At 37.7% G+C, this 23,834-nt stretch overlaps 1 protein-coding gene across 2 annotated transcripts in view; it reads right to left on the reverse strand.

Annotated features, from left to right (window-relative positions):
• The window catches only part of cdkl5 (cyclin dependent kinase like 5), a 52,085-nt gene that overhangs the window by 25,769 nt on the left and 2,482 nt on the right, over window positions 1-23,834 (reverse strand). For both annotated transcript variants that reach the window (XM_086071470.1, XM_086071469.1), the window contains exons 2-5: window positions 15,374-15,698; window positions 13,623-13,657; window positions 1,667-1,712; window positions 1,446-1,582 (exon numbers count right to left, since the gene is read on the reverse strand). In XM_086071470.1, coding sequence (XP_085927596.1) covers window positions 1,446-1,582; window positions 1,667-1,712; window positions 13,623-13,657; window positions 15,374-15,410 — 255 coding nt within the window. In that variant the 5' untranslated portion in view covers window positions 15,411-15,698. The remainder of the gene's footprint in view (window positions 1-1,445; window positions 1,583-1,666; window positions 1,713-13,622; window positions 13,658-15,373; window positions 15,699-23,834) is intronic.

Consider the following 23,834-nt stretch of genomic DNA (forward strand, 5'->3'; position numbering starts at 1 on the left):
ATTGACATCTTGGTTCTTACCAAATACTGTATGTTGATGTGAGTTAAGCATCTTAATTCAGACAAAAGTAGTGCTTGGCTGCCGTTACATGGTATCTTGGTACCAAGGAATTATGTTTAAGTGAGTTGGCAAGCTTCATTTAGACCAGTGCTTCTCAAAGTGTGGTATGTGTGCTGCCCCTAGTGGTATGTGAAAGAATTACTGAATTAAATGTTCAAACTGTGCATAATAACCTTTTCTTTTCTTTTTTTTTTTTTACCAGTACAGCACATTTATTCGGTATAGCTCATTTTTAGGTAACTTTAATTTGCAGTACTTTTTTATTGAAACATTTTATTTTCCTATTTTGAAACACAGTGTTAAATGTTGAAACAGTGACTTACATTATTAGGAGTACAATATCTGCCTTATTTTTGATTAGCTTATTACAGTACTGTATTTCAATGTTTTGATGTTTTGGGGGGTGGTAATTGGTGTAAAAATAACCACACTCTGAAAACAGTTGGGTCAAAAAATAACCCAAATTGGGTAAAAAAGGGACGACGCAATGTTTAGGTTTATTTAAAAAAAAAAAGTTGGTTCAAATGAATTAAAAAATGTTTTAGTTGTTTGGTGGTTCAAATGAATAAACCACCAAACAACTAAAACATTTTTTTTTTAACAAAACAGCTAAAATTTTGGGGGATTCTGTATGAAAAACAAAAATTTGGGTAAAAAAATCACCCAAATTGCGTCAAAAAGGGACTGATCCAATGAAAAAGTTGAACTAATTAATAACCCACCAAACAACCCATTTTTTCTTTTTTCTTTTTTGAGACACACCCAACTTTTTGGTTTATGCACATAGTCCAAAAAGTCAGGTAAAAAAAAAAAAAAACAAGCCCATTTTTTGGGGGGTTGTTTTGTGTGTTATTCATTTGACCCAACTTTTTGGTTTATATAATTAACTCAAGCATTTGGGTTGGTCCCTTTCTGACCCAATTTGGGTTATTTTTGACCCAACTGTTTTTAAAGTGCACTATTTTCAACAAAAGCAGTGCTTTTACCACCATATTGTGGCATCTTAAGGCAATTATAAACGTGTTTTTTTGTGGGGCCTTTTAATAACAGATTTTCATTATTCCCTATCTCTCACAAGTTCCCGTACATGTTGACTGCTCTATGTTTCCCGGAAAATAGCTTTCTACCATATTTCTCACTCAGAAATGAAAAATCTGAGGGCGAAAATGACTTTGAACATTAAAATGAAACCTGGCATAAGATAACAACTGGGCCGGATACCACGGCAACATAGTGAGGGAATACCATTATTCACTGAAAACAAAGTTCATATGTTGCCATGGTGATGTGCTTTTTTTTTTAAATGTGTAACTGAACACCCTCAACAGGAAAAGCGTGTGAATGCAGCACGGTGAGAATATTCACAGTGGCAGATAAGTGCGCACCCTCTCTACGTATTCAAAGACGAGGTAGAGCTTCCCCCTGCGGCGAAAGGCTTCCTTCAGTTCAACGATGTTGTCCTGCTTCAGTGTGCGAAGCATCTTCAGCTCCCGAAGGGTCGTCTCCTTAACCTCCTCATTTTCTGCGCGGACAAGTAAAAACACAGCGATGAAGACGGAGATGATGACGATGCTCTTTTCTTTGCTTTTGCCGTTGTCCTGCTCACCTTCGCTGTCTTTGAACTTTTTGATAGCCACCAGCTCATTGGTTTCCTGTCAATGTATAAGCAAACGTGTGAAAGGCATGGATGGATGCAATCATAATCCCAATCCTTATTGTCTCATTGTAAACAAGCGGCAGTATGAAAGCATATTGGTTTTTCCTGGCTATGCACTTGGATGGATTGCGAGATGAACAGATGGACAGATATGTAAAAACAAGGAAGAGGAGAACGATATAAGTAAACAGATACAGTACTTCCAGTTTATTGAGACAAGTTCTACATTCAGTCTTTCAAGGTGGCTTTTGCTGCCCCGCGAGATGATGTGCTCAGGATTTAACACATCCCACATTTGCTGGAACGTCTTAAGAGTCCCAGACAGCTTCAACGAAAGCGTGCATTTTAGATTTTTTTTCAGCAAACATGCGCAATCATCTTGAAAATAATCCTAGGACTAAGTGACTAAACTTCATTAATGTCATTAATAGCTCGACTGTTGGAGTCTGCTCAATTATGCTATCACAGAATGTAATATACTGTAGATATTTCCCACTTGTGGACTACATGTGCTATCAATAAAGTTCCTACAATGGCAATACTGGTTGCTGGCCAAGAACAAGGTGTCATCAATCATGTGAACACTGCGTAGGGGAAATAGCTATGTGTTGATTTAGAGCTCTTAACTCTCCATAGCATTAAACAAGGACGTAGTGGTGCTGGTGGCAGAGGAACACTGGTCATATATTAGCAGGGCGCTAACGGGAGGTCAACAACCACAGTTAATGGGGATGCCCCAAGAAAGACTTAACAAAACCCCATATAAAACATGTTAGGGCAAAGGTAGCACGCAGTGTTGGATTGTTGGGAAAGGCCAGACATTTATTAAAACTCATTCACTCGCAGCCATTTTCACTGAAGCAACCCCCTTCGCTCCCAGCTGGTTTACTGGATTTTGACCGATTGTGCAAGGCCCACAGAATATTCAGTTCTATTGCTATAAAAACATGAAACCTACCAAAAGAAAGATTAGAGTCTCTTCTTTCATTGGGGGAAAAAAAGTATGATTGCATCTGTTTCAGTTTTTCAGCAATTATCATTAGAATACAGTTACGTTTCATCATTATTCACAAACCTGTTGAAAACAAAAATAGCTTGTTGCAACATGACTGATCTCTTACACTCTGCTGCCTCTTCATGTCAGAAGCTGTATCAAAGCCTTCTGTATGCTCTAGCATAAAAAAAACATAAAAAATGTATAAATATGTTTGGGGAGTGAAGGACAAAGTATTCAAAAAAAAGTATTTATATGTTTTTGGGTTGGAATTAGTTTAAATGAGAAAGCAATATATAAATACACATAAGAATAATAAATCATGTAGGATACCTTAAACACAATAATAGACTCTTTTTAAAATCACGCACATTAAAGTTTAGGAATCTGGTAGATTAGGGGTGTGCCCAAAAATCGCTTCTCATAAGAATCGCGATTCTCATTTAGTACGATTCAGAATCGATTTTAAATGTCCCAAAATCGATTTTATTTAAATTATTTTATACTGTCTTGCCTTTGTCTGTGTGTGCCTTTATTTGGAGCGCTGTTCATGTTGTACCCGGTTTGGCCACTGAGGGGCAGTGTGGTTCCACGCGGTCTAATACACTGTTAAGTTGTAGCCACATTAGAGAGTAGAAGGAAAATCCAAGTTATTCCAATAAAGTAGTTTTTTTGCAGGGTGGAGCCATTCTTTTGAGTGATAAAAGTGCCGCGAGAAGCGCGCTAATTAGCATTAGCGAGCCAGACTGGAGTAGATCATTACAATCCATCTATAGCTTGAAGCAAAAATCATTGTCAATCAAATCATTTTGAATCAAAAATCGTTCCCAAAACGAAAATCGATTCTGAATCGAATCGCAGGCCCAAAAATCGAATCGAATCGAACCGTGACACATTCAAAGATTCCCACCCCTAATATATATATATATATATATATATATATATATATATATATATATATATATATATATATATTGCACAAAAATGCACTAGAGAGGAAAGTAGAATGTTTGTTAAGACATTTACGAATAATGAGTTCATAAAGTAATAAGTGAGGTAAAATCGGGATAGGACTAGATAAGCAGTTGCTTAATTCTATTCCATTTCAATCAGCAATTCTTTTCTTTTTGTAAATGGGTTTCTTTGGTAGTTATTATTTATTTATGGAGTTTTTTGGAATATTTTGGTTAAATGTCTCTGTTTGTTGTTGTTTTTTTTTTTTTTACACACTTGTCATATTATGCTCTTTTGTTGTAATGTCATTTTAAATGTTTGAAATAAAGTATAAATAAAATAAAATAAAACAAAAAAGCAGACACACAGTATTATTGATACCAGTGGAGTAACCTTTACAAAATGACCACAGTCCATTTACCAAAGTCATAAATGTTCAATAAAAGGTAGATATTTTTTTGCCCTAAAATCAACCTCTCAATTACTTAATTTATATTTACTTAGAATGCCCTAAACAAACATTTTAGCTTTAATTCAACTTTGACAATTCCGTCATTCAGGAATCACCGAAAAGGCAAAAAAGACGAAAATAAAAGCAAGCAGGTGACCACCATTAAGCTATGACTCATTCTGTGTGCAAAGGGGAGTCCTGCATGTGGGAAGAAAATAAACACATCTTTGGTGGTGAGAATTTATAAATATTCTAAGCAGCAGAAAAACAATCCTATTTTCGTTCCCCCTCTCCTAATTTCAGAATCAGAATAATCTCGACTGGCCAACTACGTTAAAAAACTCAAGAAATTTGTCTCTGGTAGTTGGAGTCAATCAAAGCTTTTGATGCAGAGTGACACAGCTGCAACAATGAATACAGCAATTAATAGCACACCAGAGATTCGCAGATTGGCAAGTCACTATGAAATCAAGTTAAGAAGTATGGTGACAAAGGGTAGGATGCGTCGTTCCATAGTGCTGACCAGAGTTTGAAGGAGTGGGAAAAAGATGGCGGTAAAAAGGTGTTGAGACTTTAGTGTGCGACTTACGTGCCACATTTAAAGAAAATTGATTGGCCATGACTGGAGTAGGTTTTTGTGACTATTTCTCAGCGGCACAGTCTTCCCTCTTTTGCTGGCCTGCAAAATGACCAATATCGGGGTTAACCCACTTCTTCGCAGTAAAATGGCCCTGAAGTGCAAAACAAAAAACGGAACACTACAGCAAAATAAAAAACACAAACTACATTAAAAAAACACAAAAACAAAACACAACATCAAATAAAAAAACACACACAAAAAAACAAAAAACTAACTTGACTAAAAAAAAAGTTAATCAAAAACACAAAACGAAACAAAACAAGTAACAATAACTAAACCAAAACAAACAAACAAACATTGTTTTGTGTTTTTTAACTTGATGTTTTTGTGTGTGTGTTTTACACTTCCGGGCCACCGTAGCACCGTGATACGCCACAGCGGCCACGCACTGCTAGATTAACTCTGACAAGATTAACTCTGGTCATGAAAAAGAACCCTTTCATGAATACGTCATGCTACCAACATAGCAGCTGTGGCTAATGTCGGCTTGCTGACAGGGCACATTGCATACAGCGCATGTAGACGTTAGTCAGAGACTGAGATTGATAAGAGGCTACATTTAAATCTTGCTAGCAGCCTGAATATTAAAACTCCTCCTTTAAGGACAATTTATGAAAACAATTATGTTACAGCGGCTTAAACTTTACAGTACAGTGCATTTTTAAGTACGGTTTGGTTATATTGAACTAATGCTCAATGAATTTGAATGAAATTCATATTTATTAAGTGCTCCAATCCAATTAAAACAAATTCCAAATTCCTGATTTAATAACAATTGATTCAAGCAGCAGAGGGACTAAAGAGAAGTACGGCACACATATGAGTCTCTCTCGGCCATCTCTTCTCTTCCAGTGCTTCTCTCGTGTTGTCTTGTGGAAGGGTCAGACAACAGAGGTGCTTCAGTGTTGGTGCACAGCGAGGGGCTGGCAGCGAGATCTCCCACACAAACCCACTGTTTGGCTCAAGATGCTTAAAAGAGCAAAAAAAAAAAAAACAACCCACATCATTTTCACATGTCTGAGGAGAGAAATGTAATCCAGCGACATGTTCTTGCATCTGAGATTGATGTGAACGGCAGAGGGGGTCTTCCCCGTTATTATGCATGATGTAGCAGGCTGCGTTCAAGCTCTGTGACAGCATCTCGCAGGGTGCTGATGATTGTTTTAACCACGTGTGGCGTCTCTGACCTTCACTCATCGGCATTTGGAGCCACTGTGGTGTCAGCACAGTTATAAATATACTCTATTTTATTCTGCTTAGGACACAAGCAGCTTTAGAATGTCACAGTATGGCTTAACACAGTTCTTAAGTTAACTCATTCACTGCCATTGACGGTTATAGACGTCAAAATTCATTTGAACTATTTCCATTAGTTTAACATCTTTTCCCCACTTTTGTTAGCAAGAGTATGAAAACCAATAATTTTTTATTGTACATTTAGAACAGATATAAAATGTGTGATTAATCGTGAGTTAACTAGTGAAATCATGCAATTAATTTCAATTACAAATTTTAACTGCCTGACGCCCCCAATTTTTAATAATCTTTTCTATTTAAAAAAAATAATTATTAAAAAATATATATTTTCTAGTTAACAAAATATTTTAATAATTTTTTTAAAAGATTTTCTTTTCTTTTTTTCAAATTTTTTTCTCCAAAATTTTAATAATTTCTTTAAAAAATACTTTTATTTTTTATTTTTTTTACATTTTCTTATTCATATTTTTTAAATTTATAATCATCTTTTCTTTAAAAACATTTTTTTATCATTATTTTTTAAATTTTCAATAATCTTTTCTATTTAAAAAATAAATATATATTTTTATTTTTAATCTTTTCTTTAAAAAAATATGTTTAATTATTATTATTTTTATTTTCAATAATCTTTTCTATTTAAAAAATAAATACATATTCTTTATTTTAAATATTTTCTTAAAAAATATTATTTTTTAAATAATCTTTTCTTTAAAAAAAAGAAGAAAATATTATTACAAATTAGGGGCATCCGGCGATTAAAATTGACGACTCTAGTTAACTCACGATTAATCACAAACTTTATATCTGTTCTAAATGTACAATAAAAAATGTTTTCTAGGTTTTCATACTTTTGTTAACAAAAGTGGAAAAAAATTTAACTGATAGAAATAAAGTGAATTTTTGATGGCAGTGAAAGAGTTAAATTAGACTTTAAATTAAGTTCTTTAAATTAGCAGTTTTCTGCTGTTTTATTTTGCCACGTCAGATTGAGTTAGTTTGTTTAGGCTAGCACTCTAATGTAACTAATACATACACAGAACAATTCAACACCTATAGAGTTAAATTGTATGAGTATTTTGTTAATTTTGGCAGTAATTTGGCAACAAACATATAAATACGTCTTTGGGACGCTTAAAACATTTGAAATAGAATGTATTTATACGTTTTTAGGAGCAAATGGGTTAATTAATAAATTGGAAAGATATGGCATAAGAAGTGGAAATGGATGAAGAGTTATTTGGACAATAGATAACAGTACTTACAGATTACCAATACACAATCAGAACACTTGAAGATTACTCATAGAGTCCCTCAAGGGTCTGTGCTGGGACCCAAATTATTCATATTGTGTATAAATGATATCTGTTGTGTCTCAAAAATATTCTAAAGTGTCTCATTTGCTGTTGACACAACTCTTTACTGTTCAGGAGAAAACCTGAAGCAGCTTCTGACTACCGTGGAGAATGAATTGAACACATTAAAAAACTGGTTTGACTTAAACAAATTATCAATAAACTTAAACAAAACAAAGTTAATAGTTTTTGGCACTAGACATATTACACATCAAGTCAAAATTATGGTAGAAAGTGTGTATGAAAATACATTTCTTGGAGTAGTTATTGATGAAAAAATATGTTGGAAGTCACACAAAATGGTAAAAAATGATAGGGATCCTTTACAAAACAAAGGATGTTTTGAATTAGAAGTCATTATACACATTTAATTGTTTATTATTATTACCACATCTGACCTATTGTGTGGAAATCTGGGGAAACGCATATAAAACAAATACCGATCCTATTTTCAAACTGCAAAAAAGAGCCATAAGAATTATAAGTCGAACAAAAATATACAGAGCCAACTCAATCTCTATTTATTAACATTACTCAGAAGCTGTTTGAAATTAGAGAGAGTCCTTATAACATAAGGGGTACATAAGTGTCTACAAAAAAATTAAAACAAGAACAAATATCAAGCAAAAGTGTGTTTCTGTAAAAGGTGTTATTTGTAGAATAATTTCTGACCTGAAAAGATGTCAGTCACTTGCTGAATTGAATTTTTTTTTTTAAAAGCAAAGTTCAAAAAAATTACTTACATCAGACATGAGCTGTTAAAAATGTATATATGCTGTAATTTTTTTGTATATGCATATGAATTTCATGTACATATGTTGCTGGCAAATGTACGCATATCAAAGTGCACTTGTATACATCACCAGGTTTCTACATTTTTCTTTTATTGAAATACATTAACCTATTATTGTATCAATAATGAAATAAGTCAATACAACGAATAAGTGATAGGCCTAGATAAGCCTTCAACTTCTTCCTACTCCCTTTTGAACATGTAAACCGTGACTAATGATTGTATAATTTTTTTTTCTTCTTTTAAATCTTTATTTTTATTTTTCTGCTACTTGTTTATATGGTCAATAAACAAATCAATCAATCCCAAAAAAATATTAACAATTCAAAATAGTCTGTAATGGTCCACTCTAAATATAGTTAAAACAACCCTTTGAAAAATAACACTTTTGCAATTAACACCTACCCTAGACACCATTTAACTCTGAAAATGGGAACATTTACACTTCAGGAGTTAAAAATGAACTCCCCCAAATGTAACCCTGAATTTTCAACACTTCAATTTTTTGCTTCATCTTGCATAACCTCTGTTTACACAATTTCATGTAATTAATTCACAGGTCATTTCAGCACTAAGAAATTGGCTTCAGGAAATAGTGGCTAGCATGTAGCTATTGTCAACCCCAAATTGAAGAAAACACGTAAGCCTCCATACTCACGCCCACATACGCTACAACATTTGCAGAGTGTGGCGGAACATTGCACAAAAGCTGGCACGCGTTAGCTCGTCTAATTAAATGATCCCTCCACATCGCACCATACTGTACAAGAATGCATTATTTAGACGTACACATTTGGAATGCATTAAGTTAAGTGCCATCACAGTCACCCGCTTGGGTCACAGCCCAGTAGTTATTGCGTGTCTTCCTGTTTTCTTATGATTGACTCACTGCAATCCCAGCTCGGCTTTCTACTCTTAATAGGGTGACCCAGTTACCATCAGCAAGGTCTACATATTCAATTCTGTACCTCCACTGTACAGCCACACGCTCACGCTGCATCTCTTGCTCGCCCCACCACCGACACCCCCACCCACCCTTTGTCTTTTCCCCTCCTTCCAGCTGGGAAAAGTAAAAATAACTGCTCTTGTACAGCAAATGCACTATTAATCCGGGCAGGGTCTGACTTCACATGAGAACATGAATCTCATTGACTTCGTGTCAGCAGGAATCATGCGGCAGGTCCTACCTTAGGAAATCCGACAATCGACTGCTCAGGTCTCCACTCAACACAATCAAAAGCATTTTATGGAACTGAGAAACAGCATTTGACATCCTGAGGCTGAAAATACTCAAAATAGATAGGAAAGTAATCCTATTTTGAAACCCCACTCCTACTTTGAAATGCTAACCTTAATTTGAAACCCTAGTTCTAGTTTGAATCCCTAATTTGAAACCCTAACCTTAGTTTGAAACCTTAATTTGAAAGCCTGCTCCTTATTTGAAACCCTAATTTGAAACCACAATTCTAACTTGAAACCCTATTGCTAGTTTGGAACCCAAATTTACTTTGTAAACCCTCCCTCCCTCCTCAGCCTGCCTGGTAAGGTCTATTCAGGGGTGCTGGAGAGGAGGGTCCGTCGGGAAGTCGAATCTCAGATTCAGGAGGCGCAGTGTGGTTTTTGTCCCGGCCGTGGAACAGTGGACCAGCTCTACACCCTCGACAGGGTCGTCGAGGGTGCATGGGAGTTCGCCCAACCAGTTCACATGTGCTTTGTGGACTTGGAGAAGACCGTGTCCCTCGGGGGAGTCCTGTGGGGGCTGCTTCGGGAGTACGGGGTACCGAGCCCCCTGATACGGGCTGTTCGGTCCCTGGAACACCAATGTCAGAGTTTGATCCGCATTGCCGGCAGTAAGTCAAATTTGTTTCCAGTAAGGGTTGGACTCCGCCAAGGTTTCTCTTTGACACTGTTACGTTCATAATTTTGATGGACAGAATTTCTAGGCGCAGCCGAGGCGTTGAGGGGTTCCGGTTTGGTGGCCTCAACATTGCATCTCTGCTTTTTGCAGATGATGCGGTGCTGTTGGCTTCTTCAAGCTGTGATCTCCAACTCTCACTTGAGCAGTTCGCAGCCGAGTGTGAAGCGGTTGGGATGAATATCAGCACCTCCGAATCCGATACCACGGTCCTCAATCGGAAAAGGGTGGAGTGCCCTTTCCGGGTCGGGGATGAGATCCTATCCCAAGTGGAGGAGTTCAAGTATCTTGGGGTCTTGTTCACAAGTGAGGGTAGATTTGAGCAGGAGATCGATAGGTGCAGCGTCTGCAGTGATGCGGACTCTGTATCGGTCCGTTGTGGTAAAGAAGTAGCTGAGTCGAAAGGCAAAGCTCTTGATTTACCGGTCGATCTACGTTCCTACCCTCACCTATTGTCACGAGCTGTGGGTCGTGACTGAAAGAACAAGATCCCGGATACAAGCGGCCAAAATGAGTTTCCTCTGCTGGGTGTCCGGGCTCTCCCTTAAAAATAGGGTGAGAAGCTTGGTCATCCGGGAGAGACTCAGTGTCGAGCCGCTACTCCTCCGCGTTGAGAGGAACCAGTTCAGGTGGCTCGGGCATCTGGTTCGGATGCCTCCTGGACGCCTTCCTGGAGAGGTGCTCCAGGCATGTCTCACCGGCGGGAGGACATGCTGGAGAGACTATGTCTCTCGGCTGGCCTGGGAATGCCTTGGGATCCTGTTGGAAGAGCTGGTTGAAGTGGCTGGGGAGAAGGAAGTCTGGGCTTCCCAGCTAAAGCTGCTGCCCCTGCGACCCGACCCCGGACAAGCGGTAGATGATGGATGGATGGACCCCGAACCCTAGTTTGAAACAATAATTTGAAACCCTACTCCTTGTTTGAAATCCTAATTTGAAACCCCAACCTTAGTTTCAAACCTAATTTGAAGACCTACTCCTCGTATAAAACTTTTATTTGAAACCCTAAAAGTAGTTTTAAAACCAAATTTGAAACCCTAACCCTTGCTCGAAACCCTTATTTGAAACCCTAAGTCTGCTTTTGAAACCCTACTACTACCCTAACCCAAATTTGAAACCCCGACACCCCTTTGGGTGTTCTTTTCAAAGTAGTTTACAATGTAAAAATATATTAAAATAGATAAATACAAATAAAAATGGAAAACATGTTTTTATATATTAGTAGTAGTATGGAGTGTACTCTTAGATTGACATCAGCACTCATTATCCTTTATTTCCTTCTTAAGATCAATATACTAGTAGGTCTACAGTACTCTCTTGTCCTCACTGGCAATATAATGCAATGTACTAGTAGCGCAACTGTGTCTTAGTAGTACTGGGGGGTCCACGACAAGTGGCACTAATAGTACACAGTAAACCTCACTAGCACACTACCCAGATAATTAGGTTGCATGCTGCATCACACATGGGAAAATCAAAACAATGAATTGATTGTCAAAATAATTATTAATTTGATAATTGATGAGTTGCCAGTTTATTGAATAATCGTTGCACCTCTAATATTATGTAGAGTCAATGTACGGTATGGTTGCTGAGCGTAAACAGCTCCCTCGAAGCACCACATTGACAGACGATGACATCAGGAAAATATGTCAACAAATTTCAACAAATAACTGCCTGCTGCATTTTAGCACATCACATTACATAACGTTCTTTAATTTCATTCATATTTATATCTGCATCATTGATATTTACACATCAAGTTTTGCTAAATTTGTCATTCTTTAAATAGAGCCAAGCGCGAGTACTCACATTCTTGAATTCTGTGTATATAATTCATGCGTCTTTCAACATTTATAAGGCAGTGTTGAGGAGGTTTGTGTTCAGGGGAACCACATTGAGCATTCAAAACAAAGAACCATCTATGAAATCATTTATTTAAAACTCATTTATGAAACAAATTTTAATCTCTAAAGGAAAGTGTCAGTTTCACTCAAAATATGGTGGCAATGAACTACTTTTGTCTCAGTGAAGCACCTCAACTCGCGTCAAGATAGCCGAGACAAGATAGCCTTAGTAATGTTTAAAACATAAAAAAACATAAAACATATCAAACCCTCTAAAGAAAAATGGGTTCCTTAACATTTGGGACCTGTAACCGATAGTGAGGTTCATGCGGCAGTGTTAATATGTTGGAAGTGAATGCCAAGTGATTGAATAAAATAAATGATGCGCGCTATTCATTTGGGGTTCAACTGTACAGAAATACTCGCCATCCGCCCATTAATTTTCAATGGCACTTGTCCCCATTACGATCACGGGTAATTGGAGCCTATCCCCACCGACTGGGTACACATCACTGGGCATGTACAGAAATACCAAATATCAAATCAATGAGAAATGTCACCTCAAAAGCCAGGATAAAATTTAAAACAAATACAAATAATTAAAAGAAATACAACATACTAGTCAATCCTTCCTTCTGCAGCTCTTACTGAAATTAAACAATTCACAGGATCACTCAACTAATGGGCTTTGTTAATAATAGCTACATTAATCTTCCTTTACGCTAATCTCACTTTGGTCACAACATTGCGGATTGATTAAAATATGCTTACTGTGACCTACATTTACTACCTAGATTGCTCAATAAAATTCAATACATTTATTCATATATTCTCTTCAATTTGTTAAGGTTTTGTTGTCAATCGAATCTGCCCAGGGCCCATGCAACTTCAACTACATTAGCAATGTGGCTGTTCCTTTAACCAATCAGAGTTCTAATTAGTCCTCAAAAGGCCAAGGTACTGGCCCTCGATGATGTCATCAGCTTTCTGTCCTCTGATTGGTCGGCCGAAGTAAGCCAAGTTCGACTGGCAAAACACGGCATGAGTGCGTATAATAATCAGCATCTCTGTTGAGTATGATGGATTATATCGAAATCTTTTGTCCTGTAATTATATAAATATTGATTGTGAACTGCGCCAGATGATTTCTGTGGCACAGTTGTGTGCTGTTATATTACATTTATGGTGGATTAAGGCGAAGTATGACAGTCAGGGCTGTGTTAACTATTCTGTTGGCTCTCTGTCCACTCTTCTATGTCCTGCCTAACAATGTGTTATCTCATTATCTACCCTTGCATTTCAATTGGAACATAATTCTGCAAGAGTGCCTAGCAATTTGTGTGAGTGCAATTCACAAGACTTCGCAGCCCGACAACATCGCCGATGCTTTGATAAAACATACTGCTGAGAAACCGCAAGCAGAGGAAGACACACGCGCGTTCAAGTATATAAAGGCACAGCTGGAAGTGCAATTCATGTCAAATACATGAATGTCATTCATTTGGAAACTTCTTTCAAAGAGCTGCTGGAAGTCAATCAAATTATACACAAATTTGAAAACAGACATTCATCCTATTTTACATCATTTTCCCAATGAACTCTGTCGTCGTTTAATCACAACAAGGATGCCTCAAATACAAACAGTGAAATATGATGTCATATACCGGTAAATAAATGATAGACCTTCAATGATGAGAATTCTTACCTTATGTCGGCACTTAAGCACCACTCCATATGCGCCTTCACAGAGAAACAGAAAAAAAGGATCAATAAGACATGAGTCTGAGAAATTCTTTAAAGGTGCAACCTCTTAATTATGTTGTGGCCTCCCAAACATGCATGAGGTGAGAAGCACCAAAAATAAAAACAACGAAGGCGTGAGGCATACAAACTCTTTCTCTTTCGCTGTTTCGTTTGACTAATATCGCCTTAAACATTTTACATGCACAAATGAAAACAAATTCCACAAAGTATTGTAATGATTTTCTGGAGCAGTTTCTTAGCAGGCTGCTGGTTGCTGATGTGCAATGCATCATGGGCTGACAATGTTGGCAGCACAATCTGCAGTTCAAATTGTCAGCCACCCCGCTTGGGTAAATGACATAAGAGTTTAGCCTGCATTGCCCCGAGGTTGATATATTACTTACATTATACACATATAATTTTATATTAAATGCTGTTTATATTATCCAAATTTATATTCGGTATTAAAATATGACTTTCAGTGTGCAATATTTTGCATACATTTGATGCATTGCATACTGTATCTATCAACAGTTTCATACACTGTTGGCTTGGGTGTTTTGCAATTCATCATTAAATATTGCTGTGTATAATCAATATAATCAATCAATCAATTACAAATTATTCTGCTGATTAAAACAAATATATATTTTAATTTTAATTTCATGAATAAACATCAAAATCCCCATTGCAGTCATTCCCTACGTATTTTCAGATATGCTGAAATAATGAACAAACTTGATCTTAAATAATTTAACAATGCCATCTGATAGCCTTAAGGTAGAAATCTGCTACGTTACCAATCATTCGCCGCTAAGTGAGTTACGAGCTTGAAGGGTTCAAATCCAGACCTAAAAGAGTCCTTCCATGGCACATCAACATTATTAACTCATTTTCAAATTTCAAACACAAACTTGGAGATTGTTTCATTCTAAATATAAAAGCGAGAATGTCAGATTAAAAAAAAAAAAAATTTAAGTCTTTTTTTCACCTCATTTCCCCCCGTTTTTAAAGGAAAATGTGTTTTTATTTTTTATTTTTGGGGGAGAGGATTGTGGGGGCTTAAATTGTTGTTGACTTTTTGGCTCCTCCCCCCAATTGTGTGCCATCATTTTTACACAAAATGTTCACTATTCACGGGCTGGCCCAGTCCTTATCATTGGTACACTCTATAGCCATTTATTAATTACCATCTAGTTCTTCTATATTTCTGCTGTTAAGTGCTGAAAACACAACAGATGTTTCTCTGAGCTATTGTTGATGTTTTGCATATAAGTTGCAGAGTGTAATTGACTGTACTTCTGATAGCGATAATAGAAAAAGAAACATCAATACTAGAAAATGAATGCTCTGGAAAATATTAAAAAATAGGTAAATATGCAAAACTTCTTTATCTTAACATAATAAACAATTCAAACAGTAGGCTAACACGTGTGATCAGATGAAAAGCCACAAAAGATATCAAAACAATAATATTTCCCAGACAATTAAACATAAATATATAACATATTTCGAATGCATGGTTCTACTCAGAAATTGAGTTAAAATGTTCCCTTCCCACTGTCAAAGAAAAATTTGGACTGGGAAGTCAATACGTCTGCCACATTTGCATTGACATTGAATGGAAAGCATGTACATCCACAAGCATGAAAATATAAAACATGAAAATCAAGGTACGTGCATACGTATATGCAACAAAATTCAGCAACTCACCTTCACCCACAATGCCAAGGACTTCAAACTTATTCATCACATCACCGTTTGGCGGAGCTCCTCCAGCAGGTGAAACGAGACGCGCGCGCTTCAGCGGCGACACTCCTGCTGCGAGATGGAGATGGAGGCAACTGTCGAGTCCAAGAGAAATGCGGTGATCCTCTGACCACACCCCATCGTGGAAAGTCCTCTTCGTCCTCACGTCCGCCTCTGCTTCATGCTACTGCTCTGACGCTTGTAAATGTCATTTTTCTTTTATTTATGACTCCCGTTTTCTTCAGGTTATTCCTCTCTTGGTCTTTTGGAACCCTTCACTCAGCTGTGCCTGGAAGACAAAAACAAATGAGCCAAAGGTCAGAAATACTGTACTGTACTGTAATACTGTATGCTGATACTTCTAAGGACATTGCATTAAATTTACTCTAACTTCAGTACACTGGCCATTACTGTATATCTATTCAGCTCAATTTACTGGGTCAAAACAATGAACCCAACATTGAGTAAAAGTAACCCAGTCTGCTCAAAATCGACAGCTACCTTTACCCAGTATGACATCAGTATCAGTGGTGTAGTCCAGGGTATACGCGGGTATATGGAGTATACCCACTTCTTTTTCAGGTCATGCCTTGGAAAAGAATCCTTCAAATTGTTCTCCCGAGCCGCAACGGTAACCCAGAAATTTAGCTCATATCATTAACTGATTTACCTTCATACACAAGACACTCAACCCGCGACGTGAGTTTGATTCCCGGGGTGAACGTTGTTGGTTACACACTAACTAAATGCTCTAGTTTAGTTTTATAGTAGCTAGGCTGGTACTTGATTTTTAAGTAAGTTAAAACACAAGAATGGGAACAAGTAGTTTAATTAAGACCAAAACAATACTGATGTCTAACCAGACTGTTTTTCACTATTTTTTGTTCATTGTTCACTAAATATTGTAAAAAAATAAATAAAATTAAATGTGTGACGTATTATTTATACTGTGCGTTTGCATCATGACAAATACATCTTGTGTAATTTCAGGCTGCTTGCGTTACCAGTAGTAACTACAAACTGTTCTTAACAAGCCATGATAGTTTTATTATAGCGAGCGACTACAAATGACTGATTTTAATTCTTACATGTCACCGTTCATAAAGAGGTTAAAAAGGATGTTTTTATGGGCTACTTAATTTTTGTATTTAGTTATTTTTTAAACTTGGGAAAATTGAGAGTCTACCTGTGACATATTGCAATATTGTACAAGGGTCATGTGACTTCTGTAAGTCGTTGACAACTGGTGTCAGCGCGCATGCGCATGGGGACTCGGCGGATTGCTGCCGGACGTGTAATTTATGTAAACGGCTCAAATAAAAGTGGATTGTTAAACGCAGTACAGTGCAACCTTTCGTCATTGCATCAGAAATAATATATGGTACCAGGGGTACACGGACCTCGCCTTCGACTTTGGCGGTCGTGAGCCAAGGAACGAGGGAGCAGCGTTGTCGCGCCACACGGAGCTAAAGGCTAAGCTAGCTGAGCAGCACTCGAAATTTGGCACGGTGTGAGCCTCGACGGACGGATAACATTGAATAAAATGGAGCAGCTAAAAACTCCGAGCAAATTTAAACTGACACGTAATGTTGAAGAACAGTGGAAACATTTCAAGCAGCGCTTCACACTCTATCTAACAGCAATTGGGACCACGGAGAAGAGCGACCAGCAAAAAGTTGTGCTCCTTTTGACGGTGGCGGGATCTGAAGCTATAGATGTCTTTAATAGCTTCGTTCCAACTGACAGAGGATAAACAAAAAATAAATGAGTACATTTGAACAATTTTGTACACTCAAACGTAATAAAACTTACGAGAGGGTATGTGTTCAACCGCAGAAACCAAACCGAAACAGAGTCAGTCGAGGAATTTATTACTGACTTGAGACTGAAATGCCAGCCATGCAACTTCGGGGAGCTGGCAGACTCCCTTACCCGAGACAGGATTGTGATGGGTGTCAGAGATAAAGGACTCAGAGAGAAGCTACTGGGTGAAGTGGATTTGACACTGGAGAGGGCCATACACATATGCCAAGCCAGGAAAGTCACCCAGCAGCGCCTGAAATACATGGATGGGGGCATAATGAGCGAGGCCGATTGCAAGATACAAACAATAGCGACCAGACAGACCAACAAGCAGGTGAAAAGAACTTCGAATGAGGACGTCGGCAGGGAACAGAAACTACGAGCAGGTGGCATCTGTGGCGGAGAGCATCTGCCTCGTCAATGTCCAGCCGACAGGAGGGTGAACCTAGTCCAAGGTTCAGATGACGAGGACATCAAGGAGCTCTTTGAGGGATCAATCGACATATAACAGTCCAATGATGAGGAGTGGACTGAAAAATACTATGTGAATGGGGCAGACATCGCAAGTTGACACAGGAGCCCAGGCTAACATCATCGCAGAGACAGAGCTACCGAATCTACAGGTCAAACGGTGATGTGACTAAACTGAGACTGAGGGCATACAATGGGGAAATCATAACTCACATGGGAAAATGTAAAATGTTAAGAGATGGTCATAAAACCCATGAACTTGAATTTGTCATTGTCAAGGGCAAAAAGAACCTGTCACTTTTAGGCTTGAAAGCAAGTATCTTACCAAGACTAGTGAGAAAAGTGCACATAGTTGACAAAGAAGGAATTGAGCGTAATATAGAAGATGAATATGCTGATGTATTTCAAGGAACAGGACAACTCCAAACGATACATAAGATACAGTTAGAGGACAACTATAAACCAGTAATCCACCTGCCTCATAAAGTACCATTAGCCTTAAGAGACAAACTCAAGACTGAATTGCAGCGGTTAGAAGAAATAGGCATCATTGAAAGAGTTGAAGAACCCACAAAATGGGTCCACTCACTTGTAATAGTAGAGAGAAAAGACAAACCGCAAAGATTATGTATAGGCCCAAAAGAACTCAACATGTTGAAAGGGAGCACTTCCAATCAGAGGAGACATTTTTGGAGACCTAGCAGGATCCAAATATTTCTCAAAGTTAGATGCCTCCTCTGGTTTTTGGCACGTCTGTTTAGACAAGGAGAGCTCTATAATCTGCACTTTTAACACTCCTTTTGGTCGTTCCTCGTTTAAGAGATTGCCTTTTGGGTTAACATCCGCTCTTGAAGTTTTCCATAGAACCATACAACAAATATTTGACAGAGTGCCGCGTAAGGTCTACATTGATGACATACTGATTAGTGGATCTACCGTTGAAGAACACGATGCCAGACTGCCCGGTCTTATGGGTTGAAACTAAATGTAAAAAAACATGAATTCACAAAAAACTAAATCACCTTCTTAGGTGAAGTGTTAACAGCAGAGGGTGTCCAGGTCAGTCAATGTAGAGTGACATTTAATCATAAAAGCTCCTGTTTTTGAGGTTTTACGATGAAAAGCGCAAAACAAAAATCTCGGCAGACCCTTCTAAATCAGGATTAGGGGCCGTCCTACTACAAGAGTACGGCAACCGATGGAGACCTGTTGTATATGCCTCTAGAGCTCTCTCTGCGGCTGAATGTAAGTATGCCCAGTTAGAAAAGGAGGCGTTGGCTCTGTCATATGCTTGTGAGAAGTTCCACATTTTCATATATGGCAAAACAGTGTGGGCTGAGACGGATCATAAACCGCTAGTCTCCATTGCAAAAAAAAAAAAGGGATTAGCGAACACGCCACCCAGAGTCCAAAGACTATTTCTGAATTTGCAAAAATATGACCTGAAGTTAGAATACAGCCCAGGTAAACAACTGCTACTTGCAGATACACCATCCCGTACAAAATCTAACACCAGGTATGAGCAAAGTGAAACAGTGCATGTGAATCAGGTAAAAAAAAGAAAAAAAAACTTGGCTCAAGCTACTTCTGATGATGACGAATTCCATCTATAGTACGAACAATGGACCTTAATTTCACTGCCAATCTTTCAGAGAGTTTGCTGAGTCATATGGCTTTAAACATGCCACGTCAAGTCCACTGTACCCCCAGTCCAACGGCTTAGTAGAAAATGGTGTCAAAATAGTAAAACAGATGATGAAAAAAAAAGCTTTTGGAGTCAAACTCAGATCCATATCTGACTGTTAAATTACAGACGCTCCACTGAAACATGGGAAGTCACCCGCAGAACTGTTGTTCAGCAGAAAACTTAGAACAAGGTTACCAGTAGAATCTGAAGCAGGCCTGAGTAACTAAGGGTTGCTACATGTGAGAAAGAAACACAAGGGAGTTAAAAAAAAAGGCAGTATGACAAAGGATCTAGAGCACTGAGGTCACTCTGTCCTCGAGATAGAGTTAGAATACACGACGGGAAAGGTTGGAATGTTACGGCGCAAGTGCTGAAAAGCGTGGCACCTCGGTCATATGATGTCAAGACTCCAGAAGGGGTTACATACAGGAGAAATAGTAAAACGCTTACTGTATGTACTTCAGATACAACCAGTGGAACCACAGGAGAGTGAACACATCCCACTAGAAAATACAGTTTCTGTTCAAACTGCACTAGAAACATGGGCAACACCTGTTCAAACTACAGAACATAGTGAATTAAGGAGATCTAACAGAAATAGAAAAGTCCCACAGAGGTTGATTGAACAAATGGAGTGTCCACGAATTCGAGTTTGGACGTGTACTTGCTGACAAATTGACATACTTTATAGGGATGCATATGTTGCAGTTAAAAATGACACACATGCAAATTTTCTTGTCAAAATTTTGTATCTGTTTTTTTGTGTTTGTTGTTAAAAAAAATCTTGTTAAGGGAGATGTGACGTATTGCAATGTTGTACAAGGGTCATGTGACTTCTGTATGTTGTTGACAACTGGGGTCAGCGCGCATGCACATAGGGACTCTGCGGGTTGCTGCTGGACGTGGTGGAAAAAAATCGATATTTCAATATATTGTTGCACTCTCTGTTGCAATAAATATATTGATACACTGAAGGCAGCATCGAGATTTTATGACGACACACCATAAAAGGATTTACCCCGCCATTCAGACATGTCAATGAAGCTCGAAACATACTCAACGTAGCACGCCGCCTACGCTATGGCTAGCTTCAAAATAAAGTTTTACCAAACAATACAATGACACCAATGCAATAGCATTGGTGGGCTTTTACTTTGAAGTCGCATGTGAGGCGAAGTGACATATTTTTTTGATGTGTTGGCTTAGACTACACATCAAAGTTTTTGTTGAAATTACATATTTTCTACCAACATTATTACAATGCCATCCAGAAAGTACATTTAATCGCTAATTTAGGACGCTAAGGAACCGCTAGTAAATTCAGCCATTATTGTATAATACAGCACAAATCTCCGACGTTAGTTCCTAGCAGCTAGTGTTAGCCTAATATTGTACGGTGGCCCTGGAAGTGCAAAACGCAAACAAGTGCTGGCAACAGTAATGAGTGACAGCTACCTGGCTTGCTTTCTTTTCTTCCTTTTCAATATCTTGGACCTAGGCTACTTTGTAATTCACTCCCTTTTCCATTATTCACCATTTTATTAATTAAAAAAAGAAGAAAAGATAATAGAACTTTGTCTTCATTTATTTTACAAAGCACCTTTACCAATAAATAAAAACATTCAACTCAAAATGTCAAATATTGCCGTTTAGATTTTAGGAACACAACTTTAAGCCATTAATACCTTGTTATTGTATACATGGACCATGTACACAGTAAGAATGGATCTGCCTCTTATTGCACTTAAAGTTGTGTTCCTAAATCCTAAACGGCCATTTAGACATTTTGAGTTGACCTTTTTTTTTTATGGGGAAAAGCGTTTTATAAAATAAATGATTTTGTTTCTTGTTTATTTGTTTTCTGATCTGAAACATATGTGACTCAAATCCATGATTCGATCCGAGCCGTGACTTTTGTGATCCTTTGCTGTCACTGTCAATACTTAATCTCTCCTCTCCTGTTTGTGGGGGGCGCTAATCCCCCAAGTGGCAGTAAAGTAGGCGGGAGCAGTGGCGAAGAACTGGTGTCAAGACATTATTGGCAAAGAAGAAGAGTCGGCAAGTTTTCACTCACTCACATTCTGAATATCGTGATATATCGTTGAGAACATTTCTGACAATAGATCGAATATCGTAAATATTGTGTATCAAAAAAATCTTTAACATTAACATTTTAAACTCCACAATGCACCTTTCAGGGAAACAAATCAGACATTGAGCTGTTTTCCTCGCGAGGAGTTGGCACTACACTGCTGCAGTTTGACACATGGGTGAATCACCATTTGTGCCAGGAAGAACAAGAGATCTTTGTTCACAATTATCAGTCAGTGTGTTTAGTGAAATTGTATGCAAAAGTATCAAAAGTACCAGTGCTATTGGTACTCAGTACAGTGAATAATCTTACCGATATTAGTCTGAAAGAAAGTGTTATTGAACATCCTTAGTCAATTATGGTGCTGTTGGTGACAAGACTGTACTTAAGTATCCTACATTCTAGAATCTGTTCTTTTGTAATTAATTAATGAATACTTCTACATTAATGAATCGGTTTTTTTAGACAGTACATAGGTAGTGTGAGTGATTCTGCCGGCAGGACACAACTGTCGTTTAAAGAAAGCAAGGCAAAGTGTTATAAACTGCTGCAAGCTAAACCAGACCAAATCTCATTGTAAATATAGGACAAACTGTTGCAAAAAGAATAGAGTGAAGTTAACGTGTCTTTTTTAGACTGTAAATGGGCTTTGGTTGGTTGTCACCACTAAGCAAATTTATTTGTTTTTTCTCAAAAAGCTGAAGTTGTTTTGCTCTATTAGTGTTAGCTTCAGCCTCAGGCTGAGCTGACTCAATGACGAGTACAAATAAGTGTCAGTGGTAAAATAATTATTTGAATACAGTTAAGCGTTTAATGATTTCAAAAAAGTTTATTTTCCCCTGTTCTGTAAAAAAGCATTTATATGAAAAATAATGGCTAATAATTGTTCCAGTTGTCTCTTTTTTCTCTTCCAAATACCAATTCTCGAAGGGACCAGTTCAAGGTCTTCCTTTGTGTGATTCCTTACATAAAGAATGTCATATTGATACATTCTTGGCACTGATGGTTGTTAACTAGTGCATGGAAATGTACAAAAATGTAGCTTTTCCTTGAGGACATCTATAAATCATGGGTGACTTAAGCATGACTTCCACACACTGAACTTTCCCTGTCCATTTCCATCTCATCAGGCTGAGGCACAGGAGGTGGCAAATAGGACATTACAATTACTTATCTAATTTGTACATTCAATTTTTGTGAACTATAGGAATTTTTAAGTGATTGTCTTTTATGGGTTTTCACACAACTGTACATAGTACAAGCAAGTCCCATTTTCGAGTTAGAAGCCAAGAGGGTAGCAACACGTTATGCCGCATCACGCCAGACAGCACTAAGCTCTACTGGATGGAGATGCAACATAATTAAGAAAAATTACTACTTTAAGCTCTAGTAAGCAGAAAATATATGCTGTTTGTACATGTTGCTGCTCGGTTTTATTTCTTTGAAGGTTTACGTTTACAGTTACATTGATGCATATTTTGTTAGCCTGTCTGTGCTTTGCATTGTATGCGAGCATTAAGCAAGCACACAAAATTATATGGTTTGGTTAAATTTAACATTTAAATATACAATATTTATTTAATTCCTTCTTTTTTTTTGGTGGTAGTTTAGAAAAACAACAACAACTTCAAGTGGGCGCGACCGTTTTTAAGCAACCATGCTTTGCATCTCATTTGAGAACTGTGCCAGTGATTTAGAGAGTCTTCTTTTTTGTTTTGTTAAAGTGATGGAATACTAAAGTCCCCCGTTTCTTGACGGCCAGAGTGAGAACACAGGAGCTAAGGAATACTCTGGAAAGTGTATTTTAATTAGTTGAAATGTGTTAAAGGTGTGTGGGAGGAGTACAAATATTTAAAGGCCCTGTAAAGGGACAAAAGAAAATGACACAACTGAGAAAAGTATTGTTTACAAGCCTGCCAAATTTAGATGAATTAAAACATTGCCAGGCATAAAAAAAATTAGGCCATAAAATCTCATGTTATGTACTTGGGAGTGGAACCCACGCACAGCAACATCAATCGAGGCACGTGCGTATTGGAGGACCCTGTTGCAGTCGTGCAAGCTTGTTTGCTCATTAGCCTGCGAGCTAGTTGTGCACTGTAGTGGTACAAATGGGCCAAGGTTTTATAAACTTACAATCGAGATGGATAACTACAGATGAAATAAGGGTGATCAGTAATTATATAGTAGGCTAGTGCGGGCCCATACATGCCAGGGGCCCAAAAAATCCAACTAAAAAGATGAAAAATAGTTTAACGCTATGTCTCAATAATTCAGTACTAAATTGTTCTCAGTCTTTTTCAGCACTTATCTTCAAATGTATTTGATGTATTTAGGAACAAATCACGAAAATGACTTTACAGGGTACATGT

The sequence above is a fragment of the Leptonotus elevatus genome, chromosome 3 (genome assembly GCF_054856555.1).
Source record: "Leptonotus elevatus isolate MCC_2025b chromosome 3, RoL_Lele_1.0, whole genome shotgun sequence".
Taxonomy (NCBI): domain Eukaryota; kingdom Metazoa; phylum Chordata; class Actinopteri; order Syngnathiformes; family Syngnathidae; genus Leptonotus; species Leptonotus elevatus.